Raw genomic sequence first — 24,266 nt, 5'->3', positions numbered from 1 at the left:
TGATGATAATATACCTACCTACAAGTTAATAACAAGAGAATTTGAAAAAATATTGTATTCATAAGTGTTTAAAAAGGAATTGCCAATTGCATACACTTAAATAGTACAAAGTATACTCACTGTTGTGTGCAGGGTGGTATGTTCATAGGTTGCGATGGGGTAGGCAGTGGTGTTATACTGACAGCTGTGCCTGTTTAACAATATAAATAATCTTATTAATATTAAAAAAGCGAAAGTTTGTGAGTATGGATAGATGTTTGTTAGTCTTTTACGCAAAAACTACTGAACGGATTTTGATAAAACGTTACAGTAATATAGCTTATATATCAGAATAACATATAGGCTATAAATTTAATGCGAGTGAAACCGCGGGCACAGACAGTAACTCTATATAATAGTGAGGTTCTGTGCCTATATTGCCATGCACTCTTAGGGCGTCACAAAATCATTGCAACAACTTAACCACACTTTGTATGAATGTGCTTAATATTTTTGCAATAAATAAATATATATTTGTTATTTCACTTTCATCTGTATTATACATTCATCATCTCGAACGATAACAACGTATTACTATCCCACAACACATACATAACGGCCTCGGTGGTCTAGCGGTTTAGCATAATGTCTTACTTCCTATGGTCATGAGTTCGATTCCTTGCTTGGCACAAATTTTTATATTCATGAGTATGCTGTGTGTTTTCTATGTGTAATATGTATGTATTTACGAAAAAAAAAAAAGATCTATATGTATCAGTTATCTAATACCCATAATACAAGTTTTAGCTAGCTTTACTTAGATCCAGGCGGAAAAATTGTCTTGAGATTATTATTGTTATACATATAATAATACAAGAAACACTCAGCCCAGTTCAAAAAATCGTACTACCATGCGAGGAATCGAACACGCGACCATCAGAAGTAAAGCGGAGTACGAAACTACTAGACCACCGAGGCCGTTAATACATATTATAAAATGGTGGTAATAACCAATAGCTCTGGCGACGACACCCGCCTCGCCTTCCAAGTCGAAGTCCTGCTGGTAACCGACCACAGCGTTGGCGCCCAATTCCGCAGCCTTCAGACCAACTAACCGCTGAACCTAGGTACCAAACATCACTTATATGATAACGTGTAGTAGTTTTATTTTATACTAGCTGCGCCCGCGATTTCGTCCGCATAAAATGACGATACTTCCATAGAACCTTTCATATTTCCTTTAACTCTTTGCAACCCCTTTTTTCACATTAAAAAGTAGTCCTTTGTCAGGATCTAGACTATCTGTGTACCAAATTTCATTTAAATCGGTTCAGTGGTTTAGGCGTGAAAGCGAGACAGACAGACAGAGTTACTTTTGCATTTATAATATTAGTAAGGATGTGTATCATTTTATATTTTACATGTAGGCTGATTGTAAAAGAGTGAAATTTTATGTTGTATTTTCAATACTAAATCATAATGAAATAAAAAAAAAAAGATCATTAGAAAATATATATTTAGGGGTGGGTCACCCTCATTGAGGGCTATGAGATATAGATGTTGGCTGATTCTCGTACTGGATATATTTGAATACAATTTATTGCGTTTATAATATTGTATTTTATAAATTATTTCTTAGCAATAATATTTTTTTAAGATTTATTTATTAATTTATATTAAAATTTATTTTGAAGATTATCATTATTAAAAATATATATATATTTATCATAATAATTAATACCTGATTACTAAGCTTGATGAAGGCGACCTGCCTCGCCTCGTTAGAAGCTCTAGGAGTCCTGATCTTGTCTATCCATTGATACTCTGGGTCGTCATTTACCACTAACTCCTCAACAAAGCCATGTATTGATGTTGCTTTATATCCGGGCGGTATCATTGGACCTGCAACAGAAGTTGTCATGACCATTCCTAAACTATCTATAGTAATCCTGGTACTAGGTACAATAATGATCTTTATTGAAGAATTGAAGAAGGCTATATGATATATAACATCACGCTACGATGTATAGGAGCAGAGCTGTAATAAAAATATTGCTAACGGGTAATATTGTACGCTGACGAAATTGCGCGGATCGACTAGTTATGAATAAATTAATATATTTGTGTGAAGTCAAAACCATTTTTCTGGGTACAAAATTGCGACAGCAATATATTCAAAACCAGAAAACTGTATCTAAAGCACTAATATCCAAGGTCATAAAATATATCTTTAAAAAAAAACTGAAATATTCGACTTTAACAAATAAATAATAAATATCAAAACTATATATTTATACATTGATTATATAATAATTATTTAGTATATGTTCATTTAACAATACGTGAGAGATTTTACAAATATCTGCAATAATTTCGGATGTATAATCTGTGACTATCACTCCAAATTTAAAATATAATAGTGCACTAACAATGAAAGAACTGGACTCCACAGCTGGAAGTTTTGTACTTATTGAAGTCTGAGAACAGCTCCACCTTCACGATGACGTTCAGCTCGCCCCGGATGCCGTGCATCGTGTCGAACACCGGTATCCACCCTGACATCACTGCTCCTGTAATAATACACATATTAGTACTTGTGCTCATTGTCTTTGGTCGTGTTAATCGAGTTATTATTTGTATTTATGGCAATTGTCTTTGGTCGAGTTTATAACGTACTCTGTGCAATACACGTATAGAATCTTTATTGAAAATAGGGGCGAACCGCCAAAAATACGTTTATGACATGAATTCCATTTTTAGTTATATAAATATTTAAATACAGTACACTTAAATATATTTTTATTGATGGTACTTAATGGTATTTGTATTTACAAAAAAATAAATTTAAGCATTTGTATCAGTTCTCTAGTACCCATAACACAAGATGGCGCAGTATGAATTGCCCTGTGTTATACTATTATTTCGTAGATAATAATTTTCTTAAGTAATTGAGAATGTCGTAAATTAAAAGAAGAGAAGATAAACAAAGCTTGTTATGGGCACTAGGCAAGTGATACTTAAATCTATGCCTCGGTGGTCTAGCAGTTTAGCACACTGTATTATTTCCGATGGTCGCGAGTTCGATTCCTCGCACGGCACAAACATTTGTATTCAAAAGTATGATTGTTTGAGTTTGGTCTGGGTGTTTTTTATGTAATAAAGAATATGTCTACTTATTTGTATCAGTTATCTAGGACCCATAACATATGCTTTAGCTAGCTTAACTTGGGTCCAGATGGCGCTGTATGAATTGTCCTGAGATTTTTTTTTATTAGACACAAATACTAGCTCTGCTTGGCTTGGAACTAGATGGCGTAGTATGAATTGCCCTAGTTTATTATTATCATCATCCTATGATTTTCAACTAAACTCCATTTCATATCGAAAGCACATGCCAGATCACATATTTATTTATTTATTCATCCAATACAATACAAATTGTGTAGGATAACATAATAGTAACATTACAGTAAATTTTTGTCAACAACGTAATAGCAACTTAAATATTAAACCTCGGTATGTCAGCTAGCACAGGACAGTAGGTCCTCATAAGTCTTTATGATCATCTTTAATAATAGTCATCTTCGGAATAGTAAAGTAACACTTATTCAATAAAAATGTCCTCGATGTGGTCTTAAACAATGTGAAATTATAAACAGATTTTAGATGTATTGGTAAATTATTAAACAATTTTAAAGATTGATATTTCGTACTGTGTGTAACTATTGTGAATTTAGGACGTATTAATTTATTTTAAAGATTATCATTTTAAAAAAAAGTTAATTCCTTAGCACGGATACCTCTCTATACTGCTTTAACATCATAGAATCGGTGGTCCACATAATTTCTGGAATGCGTAGTCAACTATACAAGTGTTTACATGTTATAAAAATAGAACAGCGTACTATTACGGGAGATGACGTAGAGTCACCTCAATTTATTCCTGGTGTTGTGTGTGCTTACGTCACAGCTCAGGACGTGCAGTGGCGTAATAATAATAATAACCATGGACAATTCACACATATAGTCCCAAGCTAAGCAGATTTAGTGTTATGGGTACTAGATAACTAACATAATACTTAAATACATTCTTTTATATATATAGAAAAAAACCAGGCCAATATAAACAATCAAACTCATGAATATAAATATAAATGTTTGTACCGTTCGAGGAATCGAACCCGCGACTGTTGGCAGTAAAGCGGTGTGCAAAACCGCTAGACCACCGAAGCCGTCAAATATGTGAAATAAAGGTACCTACGCAGACGACTTTGTAATAGTTTATTTATTTATTTATGTTGTCCCACTGCTGGGTAAAGGTAATTTTTCTCTATTTTGCGCAACTTCGAACGAGCTCATTTTGTAGGTATATATGCGTTTAGGTCACCATTAGGGTTCATTCTCGACCCGAGAATTCCCGGGAAATCAAGCTCGAGAAAAGTCGAGAACTCGAGAAATCAAGTACCTATATAGAAATTAAATTGACGTTTGTTGTATTGCGTGGCGGCACAATAATACAAGATATTAAAGTTTTCTTTCATGTATATTGACGCGATATTTTAAGTTTTCCATTTTGTAAGCTGAGTGACCCAAAGAAAAAACCAAGCACATGTATTACGGTTTTCGAAAAACAAATGCATGAGTGAATAGCCGTATAAATTTGAAATTGAAATTTCTAACCAAAGAGGAGATATTTAAGATCAGTGGCCAGTACGACAAAACGCTAATTTCATATTTAAGAACCTAATATATTTCAGTATTTAAAAAAAATGGCTTATTCATAATATGTATAATGTTTTTAAATATACCTACTCAATAAAAGTTTTATAATTAATTTTATAGTTAAATTTTATAATTAATATTTAACAAAAAATGCAGTGGTTTTCGTCTCAAATGAAACCACTGAGTTTTTTGACGTTATTGGAACAAAAAATAAACCAAACGTACGTAAATGTAAATTTCTCGACAACCCGAGAAGACCCGAGAAATTAACCTCGAGAATTCTCGAGACCCGAGAAATTGAAAAGCTCGAGAAATCATGAACCCTAGTTACCATACAAAGTTTACCTCCATAAAACGGGGTGCGGAATCGGGATCGTTAGTAATGTGGACTGTTGACCCCATTGTTAGTAATGTATGAAGTTAGGTTGATCTCCACGCGGTTCCCCTGGAAACCATTCTAATAAATTCCTGGTGAATTTGTCATGTTGGGCTAACTGACCTGAACTCATGCTCATTCTTTCTCCTTCCACCGGTGTGCCGCTAGCGTAAACTATTAGCACAGGCGGGTGCACCATTCTATTAACATCACTAAAAAAACTAGGCCCGACGCAATACATTTTATTGTTAAACATTTAGATATGTGCTCCTCATGGGTAGAATGTAGAGAAATTGTTAAAAATATATTAAACGAATGTCGTACTCCGTAAACCGGTGACTCGTAACATTGCCCTATAAATAGCTACTGTTCTAATAAATAAATAACTCTGGACAATTAACAGAGCACCATCTAGTCCTGCGGTAAGCAGATCTTGTGTTATGGGTACTAGACAACTGATATAAATACTTAGATATTTTTTCTCTGTAAATACATACATAATATACTCGTACATAGAAAACACCCAGAACCATACCAACAATCATACTTATGAATATAAATGTTTGCACCAAATGTACGAGGACTCAAACACGCGACCGTGGGAAGTAAAGCGGCTTGTTAAACCGCTAGACCACCGAGGCCGTCTAATAGTAATATGGGACACAGTCACCTAGATACATCAAAATAATAATTGCATTTAATAATGTCTAGTAAGACAAATTCAATATTGTCTACTAGGCACTGCTGTATCTAAACTGTGTCACCCCACCTTACATTTTCCTACTTTTATTTAGTATATAAGATCATTATTTCTATGTACACATTGTCAGTTTATCATCATCTGTAATATACATCGTCTCGACCAACAACATCGTATTATTTACCCGCAACAGTAACAATAATTTCAACTTGCAAATTGCACATTGTTTGCCAAACAATAACAATTAAAAGACATAAATTCAAATGAGTAATTTACGTACCGCCGTGAGGAGCGTTGCCCTTGGCATTATTGGCCTCTCTGGCAAGTAGCGGTGCCAGGCTGATGACGACCTTGCCAATCGCGTCATTGGCCGAATAAGTATCGTGGTCCATGAGACGAAGCTGTAGTGGTTCATCTTGAAGCTCTGACTCGTCCACCTGAAATTATAAACACACACATTTTATTAAAATAAGACATTACGGTAATTATGCTGGCTTATGTCGGCTTCGGTGGTCAAGTGGTTTAGCACTCCGCCTTAATTCCGATGGTCGCGGGTTCGATTCCTCGCTCAATACTATAACTTATATTTATGAGTAGGATTGTTTGTATTGGGTTTCTTCTATGTATATTATGTATGGATTTATGAAGAAAATCTATCTACGTATTTATAACAATTCTCTAGTACACCTAACATAATGCTTAGCTTGGGACTATATGGCGCTGTGATTTGTACTGAGATACTATTATTATATTTAACATAGATTTCGTGCAAGGTTGTATACCTCTGTTCTAATCACTGCCGCTAAGTAGGTATGCAGCTTGTTTGGAAGCTATTGCCATTAAAAAGCGAGATATAGGACGCTGTATTCACAGGATATGAAGGCGTGATAGCTTAACACCTTAGGCGCCATGTGTATCTTTTTGTCACACAGTGTCTAGAACACTGTAATCAAAAGTATACACATCTTTCTACTTAATAAACCGTGTATCCTTTTGAAACACATTCTCTATACATCTATTAGACGAATAAAAACACTGGCCTGTCGCATTTTTCCGGTGTAAATGGTCTGGAAATCGGTGATTTTATAAAAATCTGTAAAATTACCGATTTTTCGATTTTTCACTTAGGGTCTGGCGCTGAGGGTGTTAAATATCAGCATCAAACGAGATGGTCACAAAAATCTTTATGTGTCGATGTGATAAGCATTGTGCTTGCCTATAGAAGTCTATAGTGGGTCATCTACCTGGTTAAAACAAGAATGTGATACTAATTTGTTTTTATGACGGTTTTGGGCTATAGTGAGGTGTTAAGACCTGTAACACTGCGACCTACATAGATCACTATGTATATAGTGTATACTTTCCACGGATGGTTTATATCTCGGATGTTATTCATGAGTAGGCTACAACCACATAGGATGTATAGTGGTACTTCCTCTTCTGGTTGACAAAATCTGCAGATTGTTGTTAAGCTATAAAAGCTCTTGTTGTGATACCATAACGCCACTTTTGCATTTATGTTTTTCCTAAGGTTATTCGCGTATACAGCATGACTTTTATTGCTTAAATTAAATAAAACGTGTTCAAACGATATTGTGATACTAACTTTATAAATTATTATGTACACCAGATTTCCGTGGAACATAGACTACTATACGAGCATCCGGTATTGCGTAGATAATGTTTTTGTTAAGGGCATGGTAAGCTGCCAACGTATCCGAACACATTCACTTTAAAAATTAAGCAAGTATTCTTTGAGGGGAAAAGGATTTTGAGTAATGTGGATTGATAACCCCATTGCTAGCAATGTATGGCGCAGTCAAGTGGAAATCCAAGTAGTTCCTCCTGGAAACCATTTTGGTAAATAGCCATTTGCCAAGCCGGCCAGTGTCCTGACTTCATGTTCATTTTATCATCCTCCTCTGGCTAACGTCTTAAGCTGGAAGAGCACCCAGTGGAGGACGACAGGATGAGCATGAGGTCAGAACATTCAGCGTATTGTGGCAAATTCACTAGAAATTTATAACGATAGTTTCCTAGGGACACACGCGGACGAAGTCACGGGAACAGCTAGTATGGTATATACATAATGACGATGCTTTTAATTTCAGATTAAGCAGAAACCAGTTAGTTTCTTTTCCATTGAATCTTTTATAAAAAAAATAATATTTGATATGGAATCATTTAAGATTATATCAGAGACATTAGTCTACGACCAGAATAGCTACCTAATTAAATATGAGTCATGCAAATGGAGTTGGAATTGGCGATATACCAAATATGAACAAAAACACTCTCGAATTTAAAACCCTCGTAATTCTTGAAGTAGTTTCGTTTCTACAAAAACAAATACACAGATAGAGAGTACAGATATCTACCTATTCCAGAATTATCATCAAAACATCATCACATTGCGGAATATAAACAAATAATGGCAGACAGGCGCCAGACAGCAATTGGCACTGAAATAATTTTGTAACGGCACATGGTAATTTCCGCCACAATGCGCCTCTCCACATGCCAAGCAATGGAGCCATGTATCATAAAGATTAACCTTCACATAGTAATGTCTAAATTAACTGATTTCCACCTATTTTTGTACAAAATTAAAAACTTCTCTTTTAACCAACTTAATAACTGAAAGAACATTTCCGGGGGGAAAGAGGAGTGTTAGTGTGGGCATATCATGTCAGTTTGATCTTCACGCGATTTCCCCTAGAAACTATCATAATTCATGGTGAATTTATCACGATGGCCTAACTGACCTGACTTCATGTTCATTTTATAATCCTCCCCTGGTCCCCTCTAGCTATAAAAAAAGTGAAACTACATTCATAATTAGCAATTGTTAATGAAGACTGATTAATAATTATTGAAGGCTGAGGGATCTAGTGTTGCAGCACGATTTAATTCCAATGTTTGCATGTTCACTTCTGCATAAGATGACGACTACCTTTTACCATCGTACCGCACGCCACCGACAGGTAATTCAGCTCCACGCGCTGGAACCTAAATGGTCGCGAACATTGCGGTTTCAGAGGAGATTCCTGCCGGGTTCTCTTAGACTGTGGAATGAACTATCAGCCGAGGATTGCTCTCAAGACTATAGCTTGGGGTTTTTCAAGATGCGTAATTTAAGGTTTTTTAAGAATTTCAATACACACTTGATACCTCTGATATTTCAGGCGTCCATAGGCTATGTTAACTGTAAACTATTTACCGTCGTATTAGAATTTACCATCATCAGATGAGTCGTATAAGAATAGTAAGAAGAAATGATTGAAAAATTTGAATTGACTTGTTAAAATTGTGCCCCCTATCGCCCGGTGAAACTGTAAAAGCTTCTTTTTTTCATTCATCATCAATGCCGGCAGCATTAGGATAGTCCAAATAAAAATAGAATTCAGAAGAAGTATTTTATACTGTTCTAACATGTGTCCATAGTATCTCACTCTTATGGTCAACAGTAATGGCAGAACTGGTATCAACAAGAGTGATATGTTAATAAAAACTACCTAGTGAGCAAGAATAATATGATGAAAGAAAGTGGAATAGTCATAACTTTACTTTACAAAAGTACTTTTACTTCAAATAACTTATATATATTAATTGAGATAGAACATTGAAAATTAGTTTTATACAATTTGATATATATGAGTTTAAATTTTTGAAACAGTTTTTTGGCTCTGGTGTAAAGTTGGGTTTTTCAAGTTATACCAATTCCGCTTTCTTCCATCTATATGTAAAAAAAACAGACCAGAACAACATTAAAGGTAGGCAGCTCCTAGACATAATTTCAACTTTACATGAACTTAAATAAACAACATACTATAGATCATCATCTCCATGCGGTTCCCCTGGAAACCATCTTGATAAATTCCTGGTAAATTTATGCAGATCTTATTAACCGCCATTGGTGTCCTGCCAGCATATACCATTAGCGGAGGTAGATGTACCATTACATTTTTTTCCATAAAAAATATTTATTTTTACTTTTTTATATATATAGTATTTATAATAACTTTTATAGTTTACTTTCTTCTTAATATTATATATTGGGTTATGGTGGTCAAGTCATTGTTTATTTATATGTCAAAAAGAACTATTCTACTTTAGAGATCAGCAATATTAAGAAACAACAATACATTTCAAACAAATCAGATGACATTGCAAATAAAGCAATATTTTTAGCCACACTGCACTGATCGATGGAGAAGGATCCTTCCTTCCTTCTCCTCGACTCACCTAAAATTACACAAAAATATAGTTATAGGTGAACTGCATCGGCGACTTGCATCACTTGAGTTTTTAAATCAAACTACACCACACTCATGGCACAAACATAGTTTATTTAAATATTTAAGGAGCTCCTTTTGTTTACTTGTTGCATGCAGTGGTTGTTTCACTCATTAGACGGTGGCGAACAATAATGTCCATATTGTGCAGGGGCTTTTTTTTATTGTTTTATGTTTTTAGAACACATGCAAAAAATTTTAATTACTTAATGGATGAAAATAGAAAAAGCACCCGCCTGCACTAACACATGCTGGTGAGGCAGTAATAGAAGATATGGTTTGGATATGAACTGTTTAACATGTTATATACTTGTTTGCCACCATAATAGTATAAAAAAAAATCAAGATAACCAGGTCATTAATATGGTCCTACTACTAATAACTTAATCCCATTGATTAGTCAGTTAGATTAATCATTACAAATTCACTACAAATTACTACTACAACCATTTCCATGGGGACAATGTGGATGTCTACCTGACATGGTATAATAAAGATTGCTAGCAACTAGATCTTCAATATCTATTACTAAAAATCCCATTCCTCCAGCCAATAACAGTAAAGGATAAATTAATAAATTGAATTAACGTTACCTCAAACCTATACCATTCTGTGCTATTCCAGTGTGGATTCAAAGACTTTCTGCAAACATCCGTTTTATGTGTTACACTCCCGAACTTGATTTCAACAAAAGCATCCGTTGTATCACTAGCTCGGTCCATCACAGGCAAATTCCGGCCCGCCAAAACTTTCACCTTTATTTTCCCAGGCATTTTACACTGAATTCACTACAAATTATAGATATACATTCAAAATATGGATATACAGAAAATTTTAACACTATATTGTCCAAATGATTATCACTTCTTCATGACGAGATTAACACTTAAAAGATCTAATCAGTAAATTATATGTTATCTTTTGTTGAATGTCACAATTGAAAATTCTTCAGATGTGGTCATCTAATTATTGATAAACGAGAATACATGAGTACAACTGCATTTAAATATTATCATCTTTTAAATAAGAAGAATGCAAACTATTAAAGAATTTGATTTCGCAGCGCATATTCCATGCAAATTAAACGTTTTCACTAAAATCGTTACCCGGCACTACACACGAAAGATGTTCTAAAACTAATAGGTATGGTTTATTAATAGACAAAAGTGCGCTTTAATAAATATATAACGTGTCTCATAGTTTCGAGATGAGGACGGGTCGAGCGGTAAAGTTTATTTATTTTTTATCACGACAATCGACATTCACGACAAGTCGCTGACACTTTGACATATTTTGACTTTTGACAGTAGCTTCATACGCCCTTTGTCAAATCACAGATAAGATAATATTATATAGTCAGACGACCGTTTACCATCTAAAACACCTAAATGCATTTTGAAATCATAAATACCTGAAGAGAAACGACATTTGTAAGATATAATAATTTCCAATATATACATTCTTATACTTCTTTGCATATTAACATTCAAATACAATGGTCCATCTTTATAGAGTTGAGTTCGTTGTAACCCAAACGTTGTAACACAAAGTTTTTTAATCTGTGTCGACATTATAGAGTTATATCTATCAATTGCAAGCATTACAAATCTATGTTTTGAAATAAAAAAATTCACCTATTCAAAAATTTAAATACTTTAATTAGTATAATCAATATTTATGTTATGAATAGAACCCGTATTAATCATATCAAATATAATTGACAACCTTTGTAACTGAATATAAATGTTTATTGTACAAATTTGTGCAGTTCACCAAAAAAATAAGAATCAATTAAATTAATGTTACAGCAATCTATCACATAACTTATTATAATAAACAAGTTACTGTGAGGGTAAGTTAAATATTTTATTGTTTCAGTTTTGATTCACCATTGTACATGCCCATAATTTATTTTTAAAATATATTATATTGCTGAACTCCTGTGCAGACTATCTTATTATTGTAAACATAACACAATTTTGTTTACAGATGCATATTGTTTGTACTATATGTAGTGATCTAGTAAACCAAGCAGAGAATATTTATGGGACGAAATGTGGACATTTATTTCACTACCAATGCTTAGCACAATGGCTAGAAAGGTGAGTTTATGGCAATCAATTTACAAAAATTAAATATGTATTGTATATATGTATGTCCAAAAAAACTTCATATGTACCTGCCATTGAGGTAGAGGTAGAGAGGCAGGAAGCAAATGCTTTGATGCCATCACATTGTCAAGGTTTAGATGTAACTAGAACCACACCACAGAACCACTTTATGATGTGACAACAAAGACAGCACTTCATATTCTGTAATTTTACTGCCATATCTTATTAGTCAGAACACTCTTAAAAAGCAAGTTGCTTGCAGCTGAAAAGGTGTTTCAAAATATACACTATTGTATTTTAACAAAAAAATTGTATCACTATATAACATATCGAAGCACTTTCATAAATAAGATTGAGAATTTGTGTAATTTATTATTGTCAATGTAAATAAAGGCACATATAATTACATTTCATTTACAAATAAAAACAAACATTGTAGACCAAGCTGCATATTGAGATAATGTACCTAAGATGATGGATGGTAGTGTTACTTCTTTCAATAGTCATATTTAATTTCTGAACGAGCTACTAGATCTCGAGTCACTAGTAGCTTAAATAGTTTGTGCTTAAATCCATAAAAATAAATTTCAGATCCAAGTCCTGCCCACAATGTCGTCACAAGGTAACAGACAGGTGCATGTTCCGAATATACCCCACAATCTCAAACGAGAATACTGGTGATGATGTGGCTACTTTAAACTCAAGGCTTGATGATGCACTTCTGCAGCTTCGACAACAGAAGGCCGCTCGTAAAGAGAAGGAGGACAAACTGGCAGCTCTAACTGTTGACTTGAAAAAGAATATGTATGTTATTTGTATATTCTGTGAAAGTTCTTTATTTGTATCTTCTTAGTGATAGTATACATTTGCATGTCTGGGTGCTGACAGCATTTTTGCTATTCTAATTGCAAAAAAACAGTTGTAATTTCAATCCTTTATTTACTAAAGAGAATGTATATTGACACATTTACATATTTCCATTGTCACACCAGTCCCCTGTTCCTCCTCCACTATTTTCCATCCTTATTTTTCTTAAATATCTCATGCACAGAGAGCTACATATTTTTTTAAGTGAGCTCATGTGTGGTGTTCCTATTCTACATATAGACAGTATAGTATAATGTATTAAATATGTAGGTATGGGACCTACATATTTGCACTGTAAGAGCTTGCAAATATTTATTTATTTATTAAAGGAAAACCAAGGCTGACTATACACATATTCAATCAATATAAAAAACATACTAAGCCACTGATAGGTTTTCACAAATAATGACAGATTAATTCTGTTTGATTAGACATCACTAAATATATACAGATTATAAAATTAACAGAGAATATGAAATTAGGATAATATTTATAAACTCTCTTCCTGTACAGAGATCTTCTAACAGCTTGTGAGAAAAAACTCATAAGCCGCGACTCGGCCGTGTCAGCATTGAAAGAACAATTGGAATATGTGAAGATTCAAAATAAGGAGACACAACGCTTGAAAGACGAAAATGAATCTCTCAAGAAAAATATGCAAACTTTAAATGGGTAAAATATTTTTTATTTCACTAATATACCCTCACTAGTATCACCATTTATCTATACATATAAATAAAATTGGAGTGTCTGTTTGTAATGTTGAAATAACCGTTTTTTACTACATACATATGAATATAAATACGATACATACACCAAAATAACATTTTTTACAATTTTTGTCTGTCTGTCTGTGCGATTGTTCCGACTAATCTCTGAAATGGCTGGACCGATTTTAACGGTACTTTTTTTGGCAGTTAGCTGATGTAATAAGGAGTAACTTAGGTTACCTTTATTTTAGAAAATAAAGTTACATTCCACGCGGACGAAGTCGCATGTACGCTTGTGTGTGCTAGTTTAGAATGAATATTATTGTGTTTGAACTTCATAAATATATATTTTTTTCATTGATGATTAAAATGATTGGTGCACATTTTTTTCATTGATTGGTGCATTCGCTTACGCTAACCATATACCCTGGCGGGGCACTAATGGAGGATGATAAGATGTCATGCTCATCTCGCTGTCATGCTCGGTTAGGACAGTTAGCCTTACATCTTGACAAATAGTGAATTTTTCCTTCATGATTACCTAATAATAATCCAAAACCCTCAACAATAAAAAAATTAGTTACTCTGGATGATATTAGATGATGGATTTTAAGTATCAATCAATGATTTATGATGTAATCAAATATTATGTTTTAGTTTGCAGAAAGTGTTAAATGCCACAAATGAGGAGGTGGAAGAAATGTTACAAGGATATACAGACGTACGAACAATCGCTACGTTTGCGACGGCACTTAAAAGGTAATACTTGTCTATAGTTCTAGGTCCTTTATGGCATAGCGTTTTTTTATTATTAAACAGTTTTACGGCCCTGAAACTTTCCTTTTAGCCAATCAATTATATACTAATTACGTCCTAGGTCTAGGTCCTTTATGGCATACCGTTTTTTTATTATTAAACAGTTTTACGGCCCTAAAAGCCAATCAATTACCTATATACATACACCGTAATACTTGTACACATACACGGTAATACTTCTCTATAGTTCTAGTGTATTTAAGGCGTAGCAGTTAGGTACTTTTTATTAAGCAGTATTACGGCTCTGGAAATTCCCTTTCAGCCAAACAATTATTATGTACACATACAAGTTAGCTATTACTAGGTACTACTAGAGCATTTTTAACGTTAGTGGATTTTTTAATGAATTATTGAATAATGAATATGGTACACCCGGCTGCGCTAATGGTATACGCTGGCGTGGCACCAGTGAAGGATGATAGGAGATACATAAAGTCAGGTCAGTTAGATCAGAAGAGTGGCGAATTCGCTGGCTGTTAATCACTGTGGTTTACTAGACCACCTCTTGGAGGTCTACCTGGTATATTGTGAGCAATGGGGCCACTAGTTTCTATTATCACGGATCCATGTTCCCCAATGGCCTTGAAATGAGTAAATAAATACCATATTTTATGTGATTAGTCTTTTTCCAAAGGTAGTGGAAGCATTAGCGATTAGATCGCCTTTTTTACTTTTATTAATAATTTCATTATCATTATCATTTATACTATGTTATAAAACAAAGTCGCTGTCGCTGTCTGTCTGTCCCATGTATGCTTATGCCGGGGCGAGTAGCTACTTTTAATATATTTTAAGTCTTTTATATGTTATTATAATGTGTAAATAAATATGTTTCAGAGCTTTATGTGAATCTGAATCAAAGAAGAATGAGATTAGAGAAAAATTGCAGATCGCTAAGCACATGTTTGCTCTCGAAACATCCAAGACTACAAGCCTACAGACGAAAACAGTGTAAGTACTAATTTCGAGATATATTTTTTACACTATTTCCATTTGGAAATATTGTAATACAATATGCTGGTGGTCAGTCTATTCTCCCTAATTTGAATTTAAAAATGAATCTGTATTTTTGTAAACATGTAGAAACTTATCTGAAAAGTATTAGAGCTGAGTTCCTGTTAGTTCTTCTTAGCTCAAGAGCACTCTGAGTAGTTTGCATAGGAATTTTTGTCTTATCTATTTGTTGGAAAACAGGTTACTTTATATATCTAGTCATGTGATCTTCAGATTCTGCTCTTTTAAAGGCCAGTTTACACAAAACAGTATATATATTTGTATAATATACATGTTTTGTATGATAAAATGAATGACATTACAGTCACGTAATTCTATAATTATGTGTGTGTGGGTGTGCGTGTGCGTGTGCGTGCGTGTGTTTGTTTGTTTTATTCATGCCATGTTTTATTAATTTCTATTAAATTCCCGATATTTTATTTCTTCTTAAAAATTGTAAAGATATAATTTATTTTTGTTTTATATTGGCTTGTAAAAGTGCATGTAAGGGCCTAATTACAAAATAAATATTTGAATTTGAATTTCCTCATTGTACGTATAAATAATGACCGCGTGAAATTAAAAACTGTATGTACTTATTTTTATTTCCAGACAATTAGAAGAAAAACTAGCTCACACAGAACGGAAATACCAAACGTTAAAGAATAAGAGGAAAGCGTCAGTACTGAAGGACAAGTCGCTCATCGAGGAGGCAGAGTCGGGTGTGAAGCAACTGAAATATTCAGAACAATCTGACCAATTGAATGAAGCTATCATTGTTCCAGAAAATAATAATAGTTTTGTATGTATTTCTCGTACTTAAATTCGTACTGACATTATTTTCATAAATGAACGAATGTGTGTGTGTTGTTCAAAAAGCATTAGCAGAGTCCCGAGTAACAGTTAGTTGTCTCTAAAAAACTTGTAGTTTATCTAAATATATATAACTCAAAAGTGACTGACATAGTGATCTATCAACGCACAGCCCAAACCACTGGACAGATCGGGTTGAAATTTGGCATGCAGGTAGATGTTATGACGTAGGCATCCGCTAAGAAAGGATTTTGATTATTTCTATCCCTAAGTGGATAAAATAGGAGATGAAAGTTTGTATGAAACTTTGTCAATTTTAAACCGATTGGGCTGAGATTTTGCATGAATACTATGACGTACTATGAGCTACTATGACGTAGGCATCCCCATAGAAAGGATTTTGATAAATTCCATCCTTAAGGGGATAAATTATCACGAGCGATTCCGCGGGTAAAAGCTAGTATACATATAAACTCTGTAAAAAAACAATTCCGTAATTGTTTCTCAGCAAACACGGTGGAGAACTTTCTTTTATAACATGTTTAAATTATTATATACAACTTAAGACTCGCTAAATATAGTATTTACTCCCTCTAAGAATATATATTATTTATAAAATTATCACTTTGCCTGCCATTTAAAAAAAAATAACAACATTATTGTATTTGAAATTAGAACACTATGGTGAACAAGATAGAGAATGCAGACTCTCCTTACCTGAGCCTGAGGCAAAGCAGCCTCGCCTTAACAGCTCTTCAGCAGCGGCCCTCGCAGATGGTGCCTGATAACAAACTTAAGGTAAATTATATTGTACGATTCCTATTAGTTTTTGTTAGCTATTTGAATTTCCACTATTATAAGTTATACTTAAGCTCGCATTTAACTTTGCTACTTTCACTCACTTAAGTCCATCTTATTGTTATATAGTATAGAATCAATATTGTTACGACCACAGAACAAAGATTACTTTTTTTGTTCTGTGGTTACGGCTGGGAAATTGATGAATAAAAATGTGTTTGTTAGTGATATAATCGGCCTTGGTGGTCTATCGGTTTAGTACACCGCTTTACTATGATTGCTGTTATTGCGGGTTCGATTCCTCACACGTACAAGCTTTTGTATGTTGATGTTTGTATTTTCTATGTATATTATATATGTAATTACAAAAAAAAATTATTTATGCATCATACTTAATTGTGTCTGTAACGCTGTGTAAATTCTCCAGGGATATTTTTATTATTACTCTCCATAACATACCAATCCTAATTATCTCCGAATGGTAATAAAATTTACGCGGCAAAGGTTATCTTTAGAGTACATCCTATAATAAATGCGTTTTTTTTTCAGCCATCAGAATTCGCGCTACTGAACTCCGCCCGGAATGCTGTCATGAAGAAAGGTCTGGAGAATGTCTCTGCGAATAACCTTAGTATCTTCCATAAGAAGGAACCTCCTAAAATGGATTTTAATAACGATAAAATAGATTTCAAAGATGCTCAATTGAATGTCTCATACGACGGGCTCGGCGGACATTCTAAATTAGACTTAATGCCGGTACCCACAAAGCAGCAAATCAAAACTCGTATACCAAAGCTGTCGGCTAAACATAAGTTAAAAAAACCAAATTCTGCTGGTAGTCAGGATATAAGTAAAATGTTAGGAAAGTTAAGAGATAAATAATTGTAATTATTGACGGCCTCGGTGGTCTAGCGGTTTAGTACACGGCTTTAATTCCGTTGACAGCGGCTTCGATTCCCCGCACGGTACAAATATTTGTATTCATTAGAATGATTCTTTACATTAGTCTGGGTATTTTTTATGTATATTATGTTTTCACGAAAAAAAATATAGACCATTTGTTTGCCATTCTTATGGAAATGTAGAGCTCATTTTTCATGTTGCGAGTACTTAAACGATAACGTTATACATAATGTTTTCATAAATTTCTGTACAATATTGAAGTAATAACGATATAAATTAAATTAGATCTAATTTAATTAATTAGAATTTAATTTATTAGAAGGTATAATTATTAGATCTAATTTAAATTAAATAGTTTAATAAACATTATCCCTTTAATGATACTTGTGGTCAGTTAAGCGATGTGAATATATGCGGTTTACAGTCAATGTTAATATTCGTGGATCGGATATAGAATATTAATATTTGCTATCAACTAAGTGTAAGTTAATATTCGCTATCTAATAGATAAAAGTAGACATTAGCTGCCTTTACACGTACGCTCTTTCATACGCAAATCGCGTTTCACACAGAAAAAAATATGCTTGTGAATGTAGTACAAAGAGAACGAGAAAGACAGCGCGGTCCGGCAGCTCGTGCATTCCCGTGTCTTTCAATCGTATTTGCAATATGCTAACCGCCATTTTGCAATGTTAATTTAAAAAAATATTATCTTTCCAAAATGTCGGACATCTGACTATGGAGCAAAGACAATTGTAAAGTTATTGATAATTTAAGTTATTGATATTTTGTCTTTGGAAAATCTGTGGAATAGAAAAAGAAATTTTAAAAAGAAGTCAATTTACATAAATCAAGAGTGTACATAAAAAATAGTTAAATTCAATAAGATACGATTGCGCGCATTAGCTTTCCCGCGTAAATCAAAGAAGCTGTCATGCAACGGCAATAATAAAAAAATATTTAAAAGTAAGTTAGATTTCCCGCGCGCTCCTGATCGGTTCTTCAACGAGTTAAATGCCATCACTCATGATTGCGCGCGTTAGATTTCCCGCGCGCTCCTGATAGGTTCTGGAACGTGTTAAATGCCATCACTCATGATTGCGCGCGTTAAATTTCCCGCGCGCTCCTGATAGGTTCTGCTACGTGTTAAATGCCATCACTCATGATTGCGCGCGTTAGATTTCCCGCGCGCTCCTGATAGGTTCTGCTACGTGTTAAATGCCATCACTCATGATTGCGCGCGTTAAATTTCCCGCGCGCTCCTGATAGGTTCTGCTACGTGTTAAATGCCATCACTCATGATTGCGCGCGTTAGATTTCCCGCGCGCTCCTGATAGGTTCTGCTACGTGTTAAATGCCATCACTCATGATTGCGCGCGTTAGATTTCCCGTGCGCTCCTGTTAGGTTCTGCAACGTATTAAATGCCATCACTCATGATTGCGCGCGTTAAATTTCCCGCGCGCTCCTGATAGGTTCTGCTACGTGTTAAATGCCATCACTCATGATTGCGCGCGTTAGATTTCCCGTGCGCTCCTGTTAGGTTCTGCAACGTATTAAATGCCATCACTCATGATTGCGCGCGTTAGATTTCCCGCGCGCTCCTGATAGGTTCTGCTACGTGTTAAATGCCTTCACTCATGATTGCGCGCGTTAGATTTCCCGCGCGCTCCTGATAGGTTCTGCTACGTGTTAAATGCAATCACTCATGATTGCGCGCGTTAAATTTCCCGCGCGCTCCTGATAGGTTCTGCTACGTGTTAAATGCCATCACTCATGATTGCGCGCGTTAAATTTCCCGCGCGCTCCTGATAGGTTCTGCTACGTGTTAAATGCCATCACTCATGATTGCGCGCGTTAGATTTCCCGCGCGCTCCTGATAGGTTCTGCTACGTGTTAAATGCCATCACTCATGATTGCGCGCGTTAGATTTCCCGCGCGCTCCTGATAGGTTCTGCTACGTGTTAAATGCCATCACTCATGATTGCGCGCGTTAGATTTCCCGCGCGCTCCTGATAGGTTCTGCTACGTGTTAAATGCCATCACTCATGATTGCGCGCGTAGATTTCCCGCGCTCTCCTGATCGCCCGTGAAAGAACGTGTCATGTAAAGACAGCTATTAAATGTTAATCCACTGTTCAACGCGGATGTTTCTCCAGTAGCTTTGGAAGTGTTCAAATGTTCTCATTGTTAATTGTTTTAAGTAGTAGGAAATAGTTTATCTCTGATGTTAATGTAGGTATGTACAGTTTAGCTTCATAAATATAGCGGCTTTAACGGTCAAAACTATTTTAGAGTAGTAAAAGAATTGAATAGTTTTGCAAAGGCTGTTCCAATTTTGAAGGCCTAGTGCCTTAAAAGTGTTTCTATAAGGTTAGGAAGTATATAATTGGTTAGTTATTTACAATAATTTGGTAACTAATGAATAAAGGTTGAAATTATTATTATTATTATCAATATTTATTTTTAAAGATTCATACAAACTTATTTTCGTCCACTCGTCCACTACATTTATGAAGCTGCCTGTATAATTAGATTGTAATGTTGCCATGTTATATTTTTCTGATGATAATATAAAATCAATAATCAAATGAAACTTTATTCTTGTAAAAAAGACTGTTAATAATAAATTATGATTATGATATGATTGATTTTATTTATTAGGTACATGCTAAGTTATCTATAGTTTATTTAAGGAAATGAAATTTTCGTTAGCTGAAATGAATGATGATTGGGCGCGAAAATCTCCCGCGCTTTTTTTTTTGTTTTTTGGTTTTTTCACCGACTCTTGATGGCTGCGGGTTCTAATATTCTCACGATACTAACACTTGTATTCTTTTGTATGTTTGTTTGCATTGGTCTGGGATTTTATGTATATTATCTATTTACAAGAAAGAAAGTTTTGGTTGTAGGGTGCAATTAGGCAGTGAAATTAGTTGTTAGATCTACATACACAAAAAGAAATTACAGAGGCATAACATCTTAGTATTCTAGAATAGCAACGCATGAGTGGTATCACGGGTGTTACATGATAACGTGATGACCGTAGTGCTGTTCATGTATAAAGCTGACGGTTACCGCTTACCACCAGGTGGGCTGTTAGCTTGTTTGTCATGCTAATTAAAAAAAAACATTAAATAATACGTCAAAATTATAACTTACATCACTTAATTTATTATATGGTACATTTGTTATATCTAATTGTATTAATATAAATGCGGAAGTTTGTGAGTGTGGATAGATCAATCTTCCTCGTAATTTTTTTAATGAAACTTTACAATTATAGTATACAAGCTGTGCCCGCATTTCACCCGCATGCAATTTACGGCCTTTGTGTTATTCTGATGTATAAGCTATATCACTGTAAAGTTAAAACAAAAACCATTGAGTGTTTTGCGTGAAAGTGTAACAAACATCCATCAATACTCACAAACTTTCCCATATATACTATTAATAAGTTATATTAGTATAACACGTAGCTTATAAATTTTATATATATACATATGTTATCGTACTAATATTATAAATACGGAAGTTTGTGAGTGGATGGATGGATGTTGGTCACTCTCACGCAAAAACTACTGAATGCATTTTAATGAAACTTTACAATAATATAGCTTATACATCAGAATATACAGTTTACAAATTTCACGAGAGTGAAACAGCGGATATTGCTAATAATGAATATTTATTCAACATCAAGTTCTTCCATTTTCTTATACGCTTTCTTCAATTCGTCGAGCAGTGTCTTTGCTTGAGACTTCTCTATGAGAACTTCTCTCTTGGTTTGTTCACCAGTGAATGCATCATCTGTGTACAGTGACAATTTGTATGTGTCCACTGTGCCTTCCGGTCCAGCAGCTAACGATACGTCAGTTAGTTTGTTCACTGAAAAAAAAATTACTATTTAACACCAACTTCATAATGAAAATGTTTAATGCAAGTTAGTAAGTACAAGTAGTTATTGTAGTTTATTGTACATCATTTATATGTTTAATTCTCATATTTTTTCTGCCAATAAAAATCTTCACTAATAGTATTGTCTTACTTAATACCATAACCTCGAAAGTGTATGAGTTTTTTATTTATTGTATAAAATTCAAATTTACTACTTATGTACAGAATATACAAACAAACTGTTAAATTTACTTGCCACCCGTGTATATATTATATATATACAGCAAATGAAGTAGTTGATTGATTGACGCACTCATACCCATAAATCCATTACTGCGAACTTGTGCTTGGTACGCTTCTCTCTGCGCTTCTGCAGCATCAGCCAGAGCAGCAGCATGCGCTCGGGGCACTCCCATGACGAGCAGATCGCGTGTCAACTGCGCCCCTGGACAGGAGCATGACAGAGTTTGCTGCACCACCCACCGAATCACGGCAGCGGCACGAGCGCATTCTTCTCGAGACGCTGTAAAAAAATAATCTATGGATTTCTCTTACCTTTTTTTTTTATAAGTATAATATAATATAAGTATAATATAATTTTTTGTATATATCCGATATATAGAAGAGCCGTCTGTGTCGGCTTATTAGTGATTATACTTACTAATATTTTTTTTTTTTTTTTATAAGTAAGATATATACAATAATATTTTTTATAAGTAAATATCGGATATATACAAAAAACCGCACATATACTAATAATACCGTTTAACTTTTTTGTAGATATTTTTTTATATAACTATTTAGGTATTATATAAGCACAAAGGATTTAACTCTTAGACAAATTGGCTTTCATTTTTTTGAAATGGAATGTCAAACAAGCTGACGGTCAACCTTATGGCAAGTGGAAATCAGCGCTGATATACATGAACAGCAATATGGACGTCATGTTATCATGTGACACCTGTGGTACCACTTATTCGTTGTCTTTCCAAAGGACAAAGAAGTCATCCTTCTTAACCTGTTTCATAAATCTGCGCAGAATGGGCCTCTTCAAGACATACAATCTCCGAGGACTGTTTCTCGTCTGAGCAGGACTTAAATGCATCAGTCAATAAAGTATTAGAATTATGAACAGCACGCTTGTTTGCTACCTTCAAAAGTAGTACAAAAAAAATTGTATTATCACTTACACAGATTAGTGTCTTTTAATATTTCCATGATGCCATCGTCCTGAAATCAAAAAGAAAAGAAAATAATAATTGTATATACTCGTAGCATTGCATTACATTGATTTGCATTAAAACTTGGTTGCAGAAAAACTACTTAAATAGTCACAAAAATAATATTTTTGTGTTAGAAAGTTAAAGAAAGCAAAAAAAAGATACAGAACATCTTTACATTTATATATGCTTTTAGAGCGTGATCAAAGTGGTCTAGGTTATAAAATCCTGTAGATACTGAGTGAGTGTTGTGACTGCATATGTTTGCAAAGCATATCCATTTTATATCACTTTGTGTGCAATATGTATTTTTTTTTTAGAATAGAATAGAATAACATTTATTTCATAAAATATAACTTAAATAACATTGTAACTATGACCCCACACTAGGCAATGCCTGTATCGTGGAAATCAAAGCAGGTTTGACAGTTAACGTTACATAGGTACGGCGATCAGAGTGCATATAAAAATTTAGTGTTTATATAATATTAATACTAGTAATATATGACAAAAAATAAAATAAAATAAACAAAGAATACAATAATAAAAATTACAGATATGTATTTGTTAGTCGGCGAGTGTGTGTGTGTATGTGTGTACGTGTGAGTGTGTGTGTGTGTGTGTGTGTGTGAGTGAGTAAGAATGTTATTTGGAAGTGTTGTAAATTCATATAGAATCATTAGAATATTTCAGAATTGTCTAAATTTATATTACGGGTTTTAGTATTTTCTCAGTGTCCTCATATGTCCAGGACATCAGTATACTGTTGAGGAGTGTTTTTAAACCTGATAATTGAGAGTGTTTTATATCAATTAGTTTGCAAATTTGATTGTATATGTGTGGAAAGAGAATTTTTTTGTGACGTTGAGCAAATGATGTTTTAGCCTTAGACACAGGAGCTTTATAGATTCTCTTCTTTAATATATCTTTGTATGTTGGTAGACTCTTCACATATTTGTGCATGTATACAGTAACTCGCATTACAAACAATTTGCGCACGCTCAGGACCTCAGCCTCTTTATACAATTGCATCGTGTCGAATAGTCGCGGTTTTTTTAGAGAAACCTT

At 34.2% G+C, this 24,266-nt stretch overlaps 3 protein-coding genes across 3 annotated transcripts in view; 1 reads left to right on the top strand and 2 right to left on the bottom strand.

Annotated features, from left to right (window-relative positions):
• LOC131852097 (uncharacterized) overlaps positions 1-11,319 on the bottom strand; it is a 29,001-nt gene extending 17,682 nt beyond the window's left edge. The window contains exons 1-6 of the mRNA XM_059202725.1: positions 10,666-11,319; positions 6,058-6,214; positions 2,409-2,546; positions 1,721-1,881; positions 991-1,102; positions 121-190 (exon numbers count right to left, since the gene is read on the bottom strand). Coding sequence (XP_059058708.1) covers positions 121-190; positions 991-1,102; positions 1,721-1,881; positions 2,409-2,546; positions 6,058-6,214; positions 10,666-10,845 — 818 coding nt within the window. The 5' untranslated portion in view covers positions 10,846-11,319. The remainder of the gene's footprint in view (positions 1-120; positions 191-990; positions 1,103-1,720; positions 1,882-2,408; positions 2,547-6,057; positions 6,215-10,665) is intronic.
• A 347-nt stretch (positions 11,320-11,666) lies between these two features.
• Positions 11,667-18,293, top strand: LOC131852145 (E3 ubiquitin-protein ligase TRAIP-like). The gene is made up of 9 exons (XM_059202787.1): positions 11,667-11,924; positions 12,062-12,174; positions 12,775-12,987; positions 13,564-13,722; positions 14,418-14,519; positions 15,414-15,527; positions 16,182-16,371; positions 17,058-17,180; positions 17,730-18,293. Exons 2-9 carry the CDS (start codon positions 12,062-12,064, stop codon positions 18,060-18,062), a joined length of 1,347 nt encoding a protein of 448 aa, XP_059058770.1. The 5' UTR covers positions 11,667-11,924; the 3' UTR covers positions 18,063-18,293.
• Positions 18,294-21,055: 2,762 nt separating this feature from the next.
• Positions 21,056-24,266, bottom strand: part of LOC131852143 (putative peptidyl-prolyl cis-trans isomerase dodo) — a 41,735-nt gene continuing 38,524 nt past the window's right edge. Inside the window, exons 4-6 of the mRNA XM_059202784.1 lie at positions 23,169-23,208; positions 22,298-22,501; positions 21,056-21,969 (exon numbers count right to left, since the gene is read on the bottom strand). Coding sequence (XP_059058767.1) covers positions 21,770-21,969; positions 22,298-22,501; positions 23,169-23,208 — 444 coding nt within the window. The 3' untranslated portion in view covers positions 21,056-21,769. The remainder of the gene's footprint in view (positions 21,970-22,297; positions 22,502-23,168; positions 23,209-24,266) is intronic.

Source organism: Achroia grisella, unplaced genomic scaffold (genome assembly GCF_030625045.1).
Source record: "Achroia grisella isolate CSIRO2021 unplaced genomic scaffold, CSIRO_AGI_Agris_v1 utg840, whole genome shotgun sequence".
Lineage (NCBI taxonomy): Eukaryota > Metazoa > Arthropoda > Insecta > Lepidoptera > Pyralidae > Achroia > Achroia grisella.
Note: the sequence above shows the minus strand (reverse complement) of the source record. Positions and strands in the feature narration are given on the sequence as shown.